General features: G+C 34.4%; 1 protein-coding gene across 1 annotated transcript; it reads left to right on the top strand.

Moving 5' to 3' along the window:
- The first annotated feature begins 2,062 nt into the window (after window positions 1–2,062).
- On the top strand, window positions 2,063–11,821 carry LOC594706 (aminoacyl tRNA synthase complex-interacting multifunctional protein 1). Its single transcript, XM_030980400.1, has 7 exons — window positions 2,063–2,152; window positions 6,185–6,327; window positions 6,628–6,729; window positions 7,941–8,105; window positions 8,526–8,740; window positions 9,239–9,407; window positions 10,481–11,821. Coding segments are annotated over exons 1-7 (969 nt in total). The 5' UTR covers window positions 2,063–2,150; the 3' UTR covers window positions 10,654–11,821.
- Window positions 11,822–15,105: the final 3,284 nt, after the last annotated feature.

The raw sequence follows: 15,105 nt of genomic DNA, 5'->3' as shown, positions 1-15,105 counted from the left end.
CTATATACAGCAAATGGCATGGTGCAGAGTGAAGCCTGCCCCCCCTTTTATATATAAAGAAATTAACTACAACTGCATGACATGCTACCTTTCTGTCTAGTAATTAAATTATTGTCTATTCTTGGAAGTGGCTTTTAGAATTTAAACCTTGCTTATAACTTAGTTGTGGTTTGTTCACTTATTTATGGAATACCAAGTGTCAACCATTTGATTCCATATAAATTACTGTTATTATGAAACAAAACTGATAAGTAAAATTAATTTGGTCATAAAATGATTATTGAGAAAGTAATTTCACAATGACAAGTTTGTTTGTTTGGTGGTGTTTTTTTGTCACAAAATTATGACAATTAACGGAGGACGAAGAGACTGATGGTTGCACACCATAAATCAATGGACCATCAAAATCTGTCTAGGTGTGGTTTGAACCTGGCCTTAAATGGGGTAGCTTTCAAGAATAGAGGTCCTAGTTCTAACTGTGTTGTAAATGAAGCTAAAGATGGTACCCTTCAAGCATACAGAAAATTTACTCCTTATTTGATCAATAGTTGATCGTTGATAGTTTGATCGATGTGCAATTTTGTATGTATCTTGAAGATAAGAATATTCTTGATCTCGCTTCACAAGTGTCCTAATATAAGATAAATATTATATTTATGTTCTTGTTTTGCCAAATATTATATTTATGTTCTTGTTTTGCCAAGCTTAGTTGTGCTTATTTCTGCCCAAGGCTTGCTCTGTAAAGAAAAAGTAATAGTATTTATATGAAAAACTTTAAATAGTATTTTGATGTTTCAAATATATTACTGCTTCTTACCTTAAAATGTCAAAACATTGGGAGGCCTATGGTTGAGAACTGCGAAGAATAGGAATGAAGCATGTTTGTGATAGAAAGTTTTTGAATCAATTATCACCAAACTCAAAGATTCATTCCATAAACAGGGAATGTATGATCCACACGGCTTATTTTGAATCGGGGGTTATCATGTCCGGTCAGATGGTCGCGTTACACGACCTTTCGCGAAAACGCTTGAGAACACGACCTTTTGTAGCTTAATTTTGCTGTGGGTTTTCACAACGTGTCAGATAAATTAGACCAAACAAGTTGTAGATGAGAGGAGTTTATTTCACAAACATTGCCCACGAAATTTCGTGAATAAAGGGGCATGTTTTCACAAAAGGTCGGGTAACGTGATGACCTGACCCGAAGCGATGACCCAATGATTTGAAGTAAGACTATCCTCACAAACCTTTTCATGTATTCATTTGTCTCATTAATTGTATGTTACAAACATTTCTTTCAAGAGAGAAAGGGGTCTCTGTTGCAATAAAAGTGTTTTAAAAATCCATTTTAATCGTTGTCTGTCTTGTGATTTTATTTCCCATAGTATTTCTATAGATACTTATAGTCAATGTTACAATTTTCATGCAGACTAATATATTTAACCACATTTTTTTGTGGTATGGGGAAGATCTGACTCAGATTTGTTGCATTTTCTCTAGTGGCTGTGGTATGCATTTACAACAGTGAGGGAAAGATATGACAAAAGATAAACACAGAAATAATAGTGACAAATGTAAATGCTAAAATCAAGGGGATATGTTGACTAAATTTTAAAATGTTAGGAAACTATTCTAAAATAGTGAAAATGTGGAAGTTTGTTAGGTTTGTATGTTTTTGCTGCTTTTGGGATGGGGGAGAAAGAGAAGGAGAGAGAGAGAGAGAGAGAGAGAAAAGAAGAAATGGGGGGGGGGGCAGCTTGTGTACTTGTGAGATGAAATAGTTCACTGTTACAATTTCATTTCACAGACTCATATTTAAAAAATATTGCTTAAATGATGATGAAAAAGAGAAGAAGGAAAAGGGAGAAAAAAAGTGGGGGCCGGAAGAAGGAGGAGGAAGAAGAACGAAATAAAGATTGAAAAGGGTCGGAGATCAGATGGAATAGGAGAAGTGAGAATAGGATAAACAATATGAAGGAGAGTAGTACATGTAGTAGGAAAACAAAACAAGATGTAAGTAGAATATAAAATGGTGGGGGACTAATCGAATTGACATTTTCCCAATTCATGAAACAAACAATATTTTTCCTTTTTATGAATACCTTGAACTTTAAAGGTACCATACGTGAGATCGACTAAAATTTCACATGTGAGTATTATTTATTGAAAATTTGAAATAGTCTATTGAACGTTTGACATTCATTTTTCAAGATTTTTAGTCTCATCATTGGCTACGAAGTAGATTTGTTGTATTGGTATAGAAAACAGGGATACATTTTCGTCCAAATGAGAAACAGATTACTCGACAGCTACAGTGCAGTCTGGAGTCACGACAGTAATCTACAGTCCCATATGCTAGCTTTTATGCTGCTATCAATGCACGCTGTGCCAAATGTTTTTAATTACTTTTACTTTTTGATTAGATCTACTTTTACTTTTAGTTCTTCAATTTTTCAAAACGATATTGTTTTGACACTCCTACGGAGCCCCGGAAGTGACATGGAGAAATTTTTTTTTTTCTCGTTTTCCTGAGATAAATTCTCGTTTTCCTGAGATAATTTTTCGTTTTCCTGAGATAAATTCTCGTTTTCCTGAGATAATTTTTCGTTTTCCTGAGATAAATTCTCGTTTTCCTGAGATAATTTTTCGTTTTCCTGAGATAACTCCCGTTTTCCTGAGATAAATTCTCGTTTTCCTGAGATAAATTCTCGTTTTCCTGAGATAATTTTTCGTTTTCCTGAGATAAATTCTCGTTTTCCTGAGATAATTTTTCGTTTTCCTGAGATAACTCCCGTTTTCCTGAGATAAATTCTCGTTTTCCTGAGATAAATTCTCGTTTTCCTGAGATAATTTTTCGTTTTCCTGAGATAACTCCCGTTTTCCTGAGATAAATTCTCGTTTTCCTGAGATAATTTTTCGTTTTCCTGAGATAATTTTTCGTTTTCCTGAGATAACTCCCGTTTTCCTGAGATAAATTCTCGTTTTCCTGAGATAACTCCCGTTTTCCTGAGATAAATTCTCGTTTTCCTGAGATAATTTTTCGTTTTCCTGAGATAATTTTTCGTTTTCCTGAGATAAATTCTCGTTTTCCTGAGATAATTTTTCGTTTTCCTGAGATAACTCCCGTTTTCCTGAGATAAATTCTCGTTTTCCTGAGATAAATTCTCGTTTTCCTGAGATAATTTTTCGTTTTCCTGAGATAACTCCCGTTTTCCTGAGATAAATTCTCGTTTTCCTGAGATAATTTTTCGTTTTCCTGAGATAACTCCCGTTTTCCTGAGATAAATTCTCGTTTTCCTGAGATAATTTTTCGTTTTCCTGAGATAATTTTTCGTTTTCCTGAGATAAATTCTCGTTTTCCTGAGATAATTTTTCGTTTTCCTGAGATAACTCCCGTTTTCCTGAGATAAATTCTCGTTTTCCTGAGATAATTTTTCGTTTTCCTGAGATAATTTTTCGTTTTCCTGAGATAAATTCTCGTTTTCCTGAGATAATTTTTCGTTTTCCTGAGATAAATTCTCGTTTTCCTGAGATAATTTTTCGTTTTCCTGAGATAAATTCTCGTTTTCCTGAGATAATTTTTCGTTTTCCTGAGATAACTCCCGTTTTCCTGAGATAAATTCTCGTTTTCCTGAGATAAATTCTCGTTTTCCTGAGATAATTTTTCGTTTTCCTGAGATAAATTCTCGTTTTCCTGAGATAATTTTTCGTTTTCCTGAGATAACTCCCGTTTTCCTGAGATAAATTCTTGTTTTCCTGAGATAAATTCTCGTTTTCCTGAGATAATTTTTCGTTTTCCTGAGATAAATTCTCGTTTTCCTGAGATAATATTTCGTTTTCCTGAGATAAATTCTCGTTTTCCTGAGATAATATTTCAATGAACAGTTAAAATGAATTGAAAAAATACAATTTTCTTCTAATTTTATAACGTTTTGGCATCTGAATGCCCCCCCCCCCCTGAGTACGATGTCATATATATTTACTGTAAATTGCGAGCGAACAGACTGCCCGATTACAATAGGGGACAGCCCACGAGGCTGACGGCCGTCGGCCTCGTGGGCTGTCCCCTATTGTAATCGGGCAGTCTGTTAATAAAGTGTTCTTGAATCAAGATAGATTTATCATCCAAATTGGTATTGTACCTAAATTTGTACGAGTAAGACTAGTGTCTTTTATTTGTTAATTGCGCTCTTCGCTCGCTCGCAATTTACAGTAAATATATATGACATCGTACTCAGGGGGGGGGGGGGCATTCAGATGCCAAAACGTTATAAAATTAGAAGAAAATTGTATTTTTTCAATTCATTTTAACTGTTCATTTTACAACGGAAATTATCTCAGGAAAACGAAATATTATCTCAGGAAAACGAGAATTTATCTCAGGAAAACGAAATATTATCTCAGGAAAACGAGAATTTATCTCAGGAAAACGAAATATTATCTCAGGAAAACGAGAATTTATCTCAGGAAAACGAGAATTTATCTCAGGAAAACGAGAATTTATCTCAGGAAAACGGGAATTATCTCAGGAAAACGAAATATTATCTCAGGAAAACGAGAATTTATCTCAGGAAAACGAAAAATTATCTCAGGAAAACGAGAATTTATCTCAGGAAAACGGGAATTATCTCAGGAAAACGAAATATTATCTCAGGAAAACGAGAATTTATCTCAGGAAAACGAAAAATTATCTCAGGAAAACGAGAATTTATCTCAGGAAAACGAGAATTATCTCAGGAAAACGAAATATTATCTCAGGAAAACGAGAATTTATCTCAGGAAAACGGGAGTTATCTCAGGAAAACGAAAAATTATCTCAGGAAAACGAGAATTTATCTCAGGAAAACGAAAAATTATCTCAGGAAAACGAGAATTTATCTCAGGAAAACGGGAGTTATCTCAGGAAAACGAAAAATTATCTCAGGAAAACGAGAATTTATCTCAGGAAAACGGGAATTATCTCAGGAAAACGAAAAATTATCTCAGGAAAACGAGAATTTATCTCAGGAAAACGAAAAATTATCTCAGGAAAACGAGAATTTATCTCAGGAAAACGAGAATTTATCTCAGGAAAACGGGAGTTATCTCAGGAAAACGAAAAATTATCTCAGGAAAACGAGAATTTATCTCAGGAAAACGAAAAATTATCTCAGGAAAACGAAAAAATATCTCAGGAAAACGAGAATTTATCTCAGGAAAACGAGAATTTATCTCAGGAAAACGAAAAATTATCTCAGGAAAACGAAAAATTATCTCAGGAAAACGGGAATTATCTCAGGAAAACGAAAAATTATCTCAGGAAAACGAGAATTTATCTCAGGAAAACGAAAAATTATCTCAGGAAAACGAAAAATTATCTCAGGAAAACGAGAATTTATCTCAGGAAAACGAAAAATTATCTCAGGAAAACGAAAAATTATCTCAGGAAAACGAGAATTTATCTCAGGAAAACGAGAAAAAAAAAAATTCTCCATGTCACTTCCGGGGCTCCGTACACTCCTTTGAAAAGTCTCAAAATAAATTATTGTTCAAAAGAGCTTTTTCTGTTCATTTATATTTATAATGTGCTGCAATTTCTGCAGTTTTAAATTTCATTATTTTTTTTCTTTCTGTGAATTTGAGTTTTGTTGTGTTTTAACCAGATCGAGCCCTTAATTAGTTTTTTTTCTTCTTCTCCCTGTTCTTGTGAGAGAAAAAAAATCAAATATAACCACCACTCGTGCCTTATTTGGTTCAATGCATATACACTCAACTTTTGTGTCAATAACAAGGTTTTCTGGGATAAATAAATTGGAGAAAAATGAAGAAAAAAAGGTAAATTTTCAGTTTGACTTTCTTTAAAAAGTAAAAGAAAGTTCTTGTATTCTAGCAATTCATCTCCATCCTCTTGCTTGCAAAGTTGTTTGAAAAGAATAAAATAAAGAAAAAGGTAATGTAACTTCAACTCCAAGTATAAATTAATAGATGCACGTTAGCAGAATTTTTTCAATAAGTGTAGGCCTACCTAGTTGAGAAATTTGTCATTAACTTGAATAAGATGATGAATGCTTAGTATTACATGTTCTAATAACGGTTACTTAATCTTTTACTGGACTGTATCTTGTATTCTATGCTTTTATTGAAAGTAAGTCAATACCTTGATGGACTTCTCTTTTAAAGTTTGTATGATTCTTTCTGATAGGTTTGTTGCTAGAAGCTTGATTAGGTCAGGAGTCATGTCGGCAACTAGTGGAGTAGTCCAGCGTCTGGAGCAACGAGCTCAGCTGGCAGATGAAATCATCTTGAGACTCCAGCAACAGGTTGGGCAACTCCGCAGGACAATTGGTAGGTTCTCAATTTCTCCATATCTCAAGCTGTACCAATTGGAATAAGAGTAAACCTACTCAGTTAGAGTTAGCATATTCCAAAATCACAATGCATTCACATCTGACCGTTAAGTTTTAAATTTTTTAAAGTACTAATTTCTTTTACTGAAATATACATTTGTATCCAGATTATCACATTTGCTTACCACCTTTACAGAGTCCTTCAATTCAGCCAAAGTCCTGGCTTTTAACATACTAAACAATATCTCATTTAACACTGTGGTAACTTGACTTTCATGGCTGTGTCTCTATCCTTTAGTGGGTCGTGAGGAGCAACGCTTGGCTGAGGAGAATAGTCTTCTGAGACAGGAGGTTACCCAGCTGAAGGCCACACTGGTTGGAGCAGAAACAAGAAACGGTGGTTAGTTGATTTCAAACTTTACCTTAGCTATGCTTATCATATTGAGGTGCCAGTGACACAAAGACGTAACTCCATTTTGGCCATTTTGAGAAAAAGTGGTTTATGTGTCACTGAGCACTTGAGCCTTAAGGAGTTAAGTCTATATTTCACTAGCCATTGATTTCAATGGGGTGTTGGGTGGAGTTAAGTCTTTGTGTTTCCTGGAAAGCCCACATTTTTCTGAACATTTTGTTAAAACACACGTAGTCCCAATTTTTGAATTGATTCAATTTAATACTCGCATATTTATGTTTAAATTTCAAAATCGCCTATTGCCAGAAATTCCTAATATAAACTTTGTTATTAATAGTGATATTCACTCGTATTCTACTCGTCAGAAAAATCATTTACATTTATTTAAAGTTCGTACGACAAATGCACAAAATTCTTTCTATTAAAATGGCATTAAGGAATGGAATAATTTGAGTAATGATATTAAGGAAAGTACAACTCTATCTCGATTTAAAGTACGATGTACACAGTTATTATTTAATGATTTATGTAAACAAGTTTGAGCAGAGGAGGATATTTTGAATGTATATGTGTATGTATATGTGTGAGCGTGCTTGTGGGTTTGTATCATGTTATTTTAAAGTTTTTAAACTGTATAATTTATGTGTAGTTTGTTTTTCTTTTTAAGGCCCCACCACAAGCAATTTGCTTCTAAGGGTGTCCTTTACCGTATTATGTTTACTATGTTACTCATTTGTATGTACATGTTTCATTTTATGGTTAAATAAACTTTACTTACTTACTATATCAAATACTCATTTTGGCAAAATATAGAGTTACGTCCTTGTTTCACTGAACTCTCGACATATGAATCATTTGAAATTGTATAGTTTCAGGAGAGCTGGTTAATCTTCCTGAAATAATTGGAAGTATACAATTCAAATTTTAAAAACTGTGCGATCAAAGCTTATATAATGGAAAAAAAGAGTTGCAATTTATATTCCTCTTTTTCACTGAATATAAAGCTCTTTGAAATGCCACACCTGGGTCAGAATTCAAGTTGAAATATATATATTTTTCAGAGTACTCATGGCTAACATCATATACTGTTGTGGAAATATCCTTGAAATATCCTTGGAAATGAGATAATTCCTCAGTATTTTACTCTTCAATTGTGATTGTAGTAAAAGGGTACACTTTATTATTCTTTGCCAATGCAGTGAAGCAGATTCCTGTGCCCAAAGCAGGATCTACTGTAGCTGCTTCAGCTGTGAAGCCACCAACTCAGCCAGCTGCCTCTGCCAAAGCTCAAGCCCCAGCTCAAGCCCCTGCCGACCAGAAGCAACAAGGAGCCCCAGAAAATCAAAAGAAGAAAGAAAAGAAAGGTAGCTTGTTAACATGTTGAATACCACGCCTGAGATATTTGGAGCTGGGTGTCATCCGAAGATCAAATTGTATTGAATTAGCTGAGTGGGCTAATTAGATGATTGGAATTCTTGTTAGATTTAATTATGATGTTTAACACCCAAATGTGGTGGACAAAAATGATACAAAAGGTATAGCAACTTCATTTAAAGTATGGATTGTTATATTTTTCATAAGTATCTTTTTATGATTTTAAATTTATTTTGAGTACAATCTAATGGTATTGGAAAGAGATAGAAGAAAGTTTAAGTCTTCTTGTTAGATTGATTGTGTCGTTAAATTTGATACTTTGATGTATTCATTAATTGTCCTGCATACCAATAAGGTAGTATAATTACCTATTTGGAGTAAACTACACTATTGATTTACTCTTTTAACAGAGAAACCCAAGAAAGAGGCCAAGAAGGATGGTAAACAGGATGACCAAGCTGCTGCTGAGGTGGACTTCCGTAACCTAGACCTTCGTATTGGTAAGATCACCAATGTGAAAAAGCACCCTGATGCAGACTCACTCTATGTGGAGGAGGTGGAGCTGGGCGAGACACAGCCTAGGACTGTGGTGTCGGGATTGGTCAAGCATATTCCTATTGAAGAGGTGAGTGATGCCTTGTTTGTGGAGGATGGGTTGTCATCTGCTTGATAAAAAAATTGTAATTAGAAATGTGCCTCACAAAAGTCAATGCAGTAGATGTCGCCAATAAAATCTGATGATTTGTAATGAAATATCATTTAAAAAGCATTCTTATGGAACGGATGGTATGGAATGGAGAGTTACATGTGAATCTGTAGATCAGACATACAAAGTAGAACTATTTTTCAGGCCTAGTTGGAAACTATATATTGCATCAACAATATCATTTCATCAATATTATGGTCACGGATATTCATTCTTTGCTAAATATTACTACTAAATCTTAGTAGTCTGTTGCATTCATGCATCTACATGTATACAACACACTAGGATAATGTTATTAATGTTTCATGTGATATTGGATGCTTGCTGCAGGTCTGGTAAAGACATCTAGTTTGTTACTCCTTTTCTTAGTGATGATTCTAATGCTCTTTTTGTAAACCTATAAACTTTGACCTGTAGATGCAAGACCGCATGGTGATCCTGTGCTGTAACCTGAAGCCGGCTAAGATGCGAGGTGTCCTCAGTCAAGCCATGGTCATGTGTGCCTCATCACCAGACAAGGTTGAGATTCTTTCTCCGCCCTCGGATGCAGTGCCAGGGGACAGGGTCTGCTGTGAGGGCTATGAAAGTGAGTAATGTTTGGTTTATAGTGCCCCACCCCTCTAAATGACGTTAAAGATAAAGACCAGTTATGGTCATACGATTACATTGTGAAAGAAACGTTGTGGAATCGATCAGAACAGGTTGATCCTCTAGCATATAAGTATTGGTGTGTACTGCAAGGTTCTGGAATCATCAAAATTATAAGAAATTTGGCCCAGTCTTGGGAAAGTTACAAGCACTGTACACAGAAAGATTTATATGGGACTACGTGACACGTGCATGATGTCTATCAGGTCCAAATAGATATAATAATTTACCAAATATATCAATTAGTAGGCGGTTTCTCAGTAAAATTTGTATCATCACATATTAGTCAAAACATATTCTTTCACATGATTGGTAATAAGAGCTTCCATTTCATTTTTTGAGAGGGGGGCGTTTCCAAAACTAATCTTTACCGTTAAGCTCCTTGCCCCACGCCCAGGTGCTGTTCCAGGGAACAGACTTGATTATGAGGGCTATGAAAGTAATTTTTGTCTGGATTTTAAATCTGGTTGTTGATGCCTACCCAACCCTCTTCATGTCCCCCCCCCCCCCTCCCCCACAAAGTTCCCCACAAAGTTTAGATCCTTGCCCCGCCCTTGTATGCACTGCCAGGGGATAGACAGCTGTGAGGGCTATTAAAGTAATTTATGTCTAACTTTTGAGGCAGGGGAGGGCGAATGGCTCTGTATTTAAAGAGTAATGTCATACCCAGAGACATTAGTGGTTGACTTGGTTTTGAACCTGAGATCTTGGACCTGTCACACGACTGTCCCTGATTACAAATTAAGTGGGCTTATTCTCTGAAATAGGTCATCTTTTCATACAATGCACATTAACTTTCTTATTATTATTATTGTTGTGAGATTTTATATTCTTATAACTACAAGTTGGGGCATGTTGAATTGCATTCAGAGCTAAATAAGCATTACCATTTCACAAAAAATAATTGAGTTTGATGCTTGCTTACTCATGTTAACAATGGATTGACTGAAATTCTTTGAGAAAGCAAAAAGTGTGCTACTCTTTTTTTTTTCCTCTCTCTTTTCCATGCAGTGAGTGAGAGTTTCCCAGTCCAAATGAATCCCAAGAGGAAGATCTTTGAAAGAATCCAGCCTGATCTCAAGACTGATGACAAGCTTCAAGCAACCTATAAGGGGTCACTGTGGAAGGTTGAGGGCAAAGGTCATATTGTCGCTGCTACCATGGCTAACTCTGGTATCAAATAATGATGGGGAGATACGCCCCTTGTTTGGAATTTTAGTCAGTCATTATTTGATAAAACATGATCACAAAGATTTTCAAGAAATCATCTTGAGGTCACTTCCATTGTCTTGATGTAGTGCCTTTTAAAATCATGGTTTAAGTCAGTATAAGGTTCACAGATTTCAAAAAGTGGTGCACAAGACTATTGGAAATACTGTACTTTATAAGATTTTGTAAAAGTTTTTGTGATCGTGTTTAAGGTACAATTATAGTAAGTAAATGGTACATAAATGAAGGCTCCACTCTTGTCTGCTTGGCTGTAGGATTAAGATTAGATGATTCCATTTTATTGATAAGGTAGTCTTTCTGATATTTTATTTGTGACACATTGTGACGAAAATAAAGAATACCTATCAATTGTACTGATTATCGATTTAGGTCAGAATTAGAGAACACACTTTCATGACATTCCATGATTGATACTTGCAATTATCAAAGAGTTAATTCAAACTATATATACAAGTACTATCATAATTATTTAAAGTGGGAGCTGTTTTGATGTCTTCTGGTTTTGATCAAGAAGCATTGAAACATGTTGAGATGCTTAACCTAAGATGTATGTCATTCCTTCTTAAATGAGACTGTAATGCAGGCAAACTAACTACAAGCAAAAATGTACCACATGTATAAAATGAAATCTATAAGTACGATTTCTTGAAAATGTGTGACTTAAAGAGTGCATATTTAAGGGGATATGTTTTGTATTCACAGGGATATTCTAAACATAAGAACATTAAAGTGGTACTCTGACCTCTGCTGATTGCAAATTTTAAGTTGTTTAACAAATAAATTAGTATGATGACTTTTTGGTACATATAATTCGGTTCAGCATTTGGGAAATGGCATGTTAATTGTTAACATTCTCTGTTTATGATATGATTAGTTTATTACTTTTGAAAACAAGAAAGTATTGGAGCATGTAGTAATGAAGAGATTGAGTATTTACAAGAGAAGTAGATTACCTTTTCATGAGAATTGTAACTGGATGGTAAATAACATTGTGGTAAATGTGCATTAAAGTGCAAATTCAAAATATAGGTAGGTAGTTATATAGTTCCACAGATAAAGGAATATTAGAAACAGTAATAATATTTGAATATGTAACAAATACATGATATTATGACAAATACACTTGGAAGACTTGTACTGTATCATACTCAGTTTAAATAGTGTTCGAGTTAAGGAGAGAGAGAGAGAGAGAGAGAGAGAGAGGGGGGGGAGAGGGAGAGAGAGAGAGAGAGAGAGAGGGAGGAATAGAGAAGAAGAGTGAGAGATTGAAAAGAGAAAAGAAGAGCAGGAGCGGGAAATATAAAGAGGAAAGAGCTAGAGAGAGGGAAAAAGTAAAGAAGTAAATTGCATATGCATGTTCAAAGGATGTCCGACAACGGTTCTATATGTACAGTCTAGTCACTGTCTGGTTGCACTTTTATTATTGCTTCCAAGTTTGTTAGCAATGATCCAAACAGATAAGAAGTAGAGAACAAGATAAATATATATAGAGAGGGGGAATTTAATAATAATGAAGACAGATTGAGAGAGAAGGGGGGGGCGGAGGAGTATAAAGAAAGAGATATGGGGTATCGAGAGAAAGGGAGAGAAAGATATATTAAGAGAGAGATGAAGAGATAAAATATTAATAGAGAAAGTGAGAGTAATATGATAGGAATGAAGACATGTATAAAGAGCGAGTGTGTGGATGAAATGAGAGAATGAAGAAATAGGAAGGCATAGATAAAGAGAAAGGGACAGCGTGAGGAAAGAGGATGGTCCAGTGAGAGAAAGAGGGGGGGGGGGGCAGTGATGGAGAGAAAGAAATAGAAAGGAAGAATGAGAGAGAGACAGACAGAGATGGAAATAAATATCTTGATATAAATGGAAATGAAAACCAATAGATGGGGAAATTATACAATGAGGGAGACTTCATGTGTCGTTTTAAATCAACTATTTTGACTTTGGTGATTTCTCGAAAGTATAAGGCAGACACTTTAGAACTTCTTGTGTTATGTCTTATAAAGCCCCTTATAGCAAACTGCCATATGACATTTTCGCTGTATTGGTAGAACGTTATTCACTTATCAAAATCACAATCATCAATATGACAGTCATCACGATGCCATCATTATCATCATCATCATTATTATCATTACCACCACCACCACCACCATCATCATCATCATCACCACCATCACCATAATTAATATCATTATCTTTACCACCACCACCACCATCATCATCATCACCATTACCATCATCACTATCGTCATAATCATCATCATCATCCCCATTATAATCATCATTACTATCATCATCATTACCACCATCATCTTCATCATCATTACCACCACCCCCATCATCATCATTATCATCATCATCATTATTATCATCATCATTACTACCATTATCATCGTCATCATCATCATCATCACCATCATCATCATCATCATCACCATTATCATCCTCATCATCATTATCATCATCACTATTATTAATTATTATCATCATCATCATCATCATCATTATCATCACCATCATCACTATTAACATGAGCATCATCATTATCATCATCATCATCATCATCACTATCACCATCGTCATTATCATCATCACTATCATTATCATCATCACTATTATTATTATCATCTTCGTCATCATCATCATTATCATCACCATCATCATTATTATCATGAGCATCATCATTATCATCACCATCATCACCATCATCATCATCATCAATAGTAATAGTACATTTGTAAAGCGCTTAGAGACATTGTATTAAGCGCTATATAAAAGCTATATATTATTATTATTATATCACAATTGCTATCATCATCATCACCATTATCATCATCATCATCATCATCACTATCACCATCATCATCACCCTTATCATCATCATCATCATCATCACCACCATTATCATCATCATCATCATCACCACCATCATCATTGTCATCACCATCACCATTTTCATCATCATCATCATCATCATCATCACTATCACCATTATGATGATCATCATCACTATCACCATCATTATTATCACTATCACTATCATCATCATCATCATCACCATCATCATCACCATCATCACAAGCACCCTCTTCATCATCACAAGCACCATCTTCAGCAAGCTCAATGGCGTAAATGCTAGCGAGAGTTTAACAAATTGTACGTACTGGTATTATATTCGTTTCATTTTTATTGCTGAAATTTGATGTTACAAAGTAAGAAAACACAAGTACAAAGTTTCGTCAGGGATCCAAAAATACAAAATTGTGAATAAAACGAGGCTTAAGGTAACCAAAGTAATGAGTAGAATATATTCAACAGTTATCAGTATGTTAATTATAAATAAAATAACAAGCTACTTGTAAACAAACGTTAGAAATTCCTGAATTACAAAACAAAATTCACCTCAGCAGTAAGAAGGGCGTTGAAATATACACTTCTATCAAATTAATAGAAGACAATTACATGTAGTATAATGTTGCTTCATGATATTTAGCATGTAGAAATATTCATCTAACTTATCTCATCTCAACATATGTGTTACAAATGCGAATATATCGTACACATGTTGAAGTAACATATTATCAATACATTGCAATTTAAACAAACTTCAAACTCAAAATAGAACTTACAGAAGAGATTAATTTTCATGAACATACAAGATATTACATATTCAAGATATATCATAGGGATATAGCTAAATCGTACGTCTAACAAACTAATTAATGTAAACAATCAACTGTTCAAAATACAAAAGAGTGTCACTCCGTGTTTCAAAATATCTTTTATTAAACAAGATAATATAACATTTTGCAATTACAAGGCACGTATAAGTGTATAGCCATGTCTTATCAAATGCATAGGTCATGTAAATAATAAATTAATATTTCCATACACATATACCTTTGCATAGATATCTTAATAAACGAGAAATTGCACAACACTGAATAATAAAGAACTGTCTTAAAACAATTTAACATCTCATACAGTCGTATATTCAATAATCCATTTCCATACAATCATAAAACAAACAGTGAAAAACATTCAATCATTTACATGTATTTTGTAATGTTCAATCAAGTATATCGATATAAAGACTACATAAACTGTCATATAGTTATATTTATTTGCACGTCAGGGCCCCGTCTTGTAAATAGTTGATATTATTCACAACTTATTTGCGATTGATATCAATCGCAACTATGTACATAGGAGATAAGAGAATGCAAACTTATGATTGATTAGACGACTTGCGATCGATTTGGATCAATCATGACTCTTTAAAAGTCGGAGCCCAGGTCTTAATCCACTGACCATGATACATTACCTTATACAGAACTTATTCTAAAAAGCAATTTATCACAAATAATGTCAGCAATTATTACAATTAAATACGAACAACAATA

Source organism: Strongylocentrotus purpuratus, unplaced genomic scaffold (assembly GCF_000002235.5).
Source record: "Strongylocentrotus purpuratus isolate Spur 01 unplaced genomic scaffold, Spur_5.0 spur5_scaffold_11, whole genome shotgun sequence".
Classification (NCBI taxonomy): Eukaryota; Metazoa; Echinodermata; class Echinoidea; order Camarodonta; family Strongylocentrotidae; genus Strongylocentrotus; species Strongylocentrotus purpuratus.
This window is presented reverse-complemented; position numbering and strand designations above follow the sequence as displayed.

What these genes read in the sequence shown, in the direction of transcription:
- LOC594706 (XM_030980400.1), top strand. An exon ending in AAAGAAGAAAGAAAAGAAAG is followed by an intron (nt 8,106 to 8,525) that starts GTAGCTTGTTAA and finishes CTCTTTTAACAG; the next exon opens with AGAAACCCAAGAAAGAGGCC. An exon ending in CTGCTGTGAGGGCTATGAAA is followed by an intron (nt 9,408 to 10,480) that starts GTGAGTAATGTT and finishes TTTTCCATGCAG; the next exon opens with TGAGTGAGAGTTTCCCAGTC.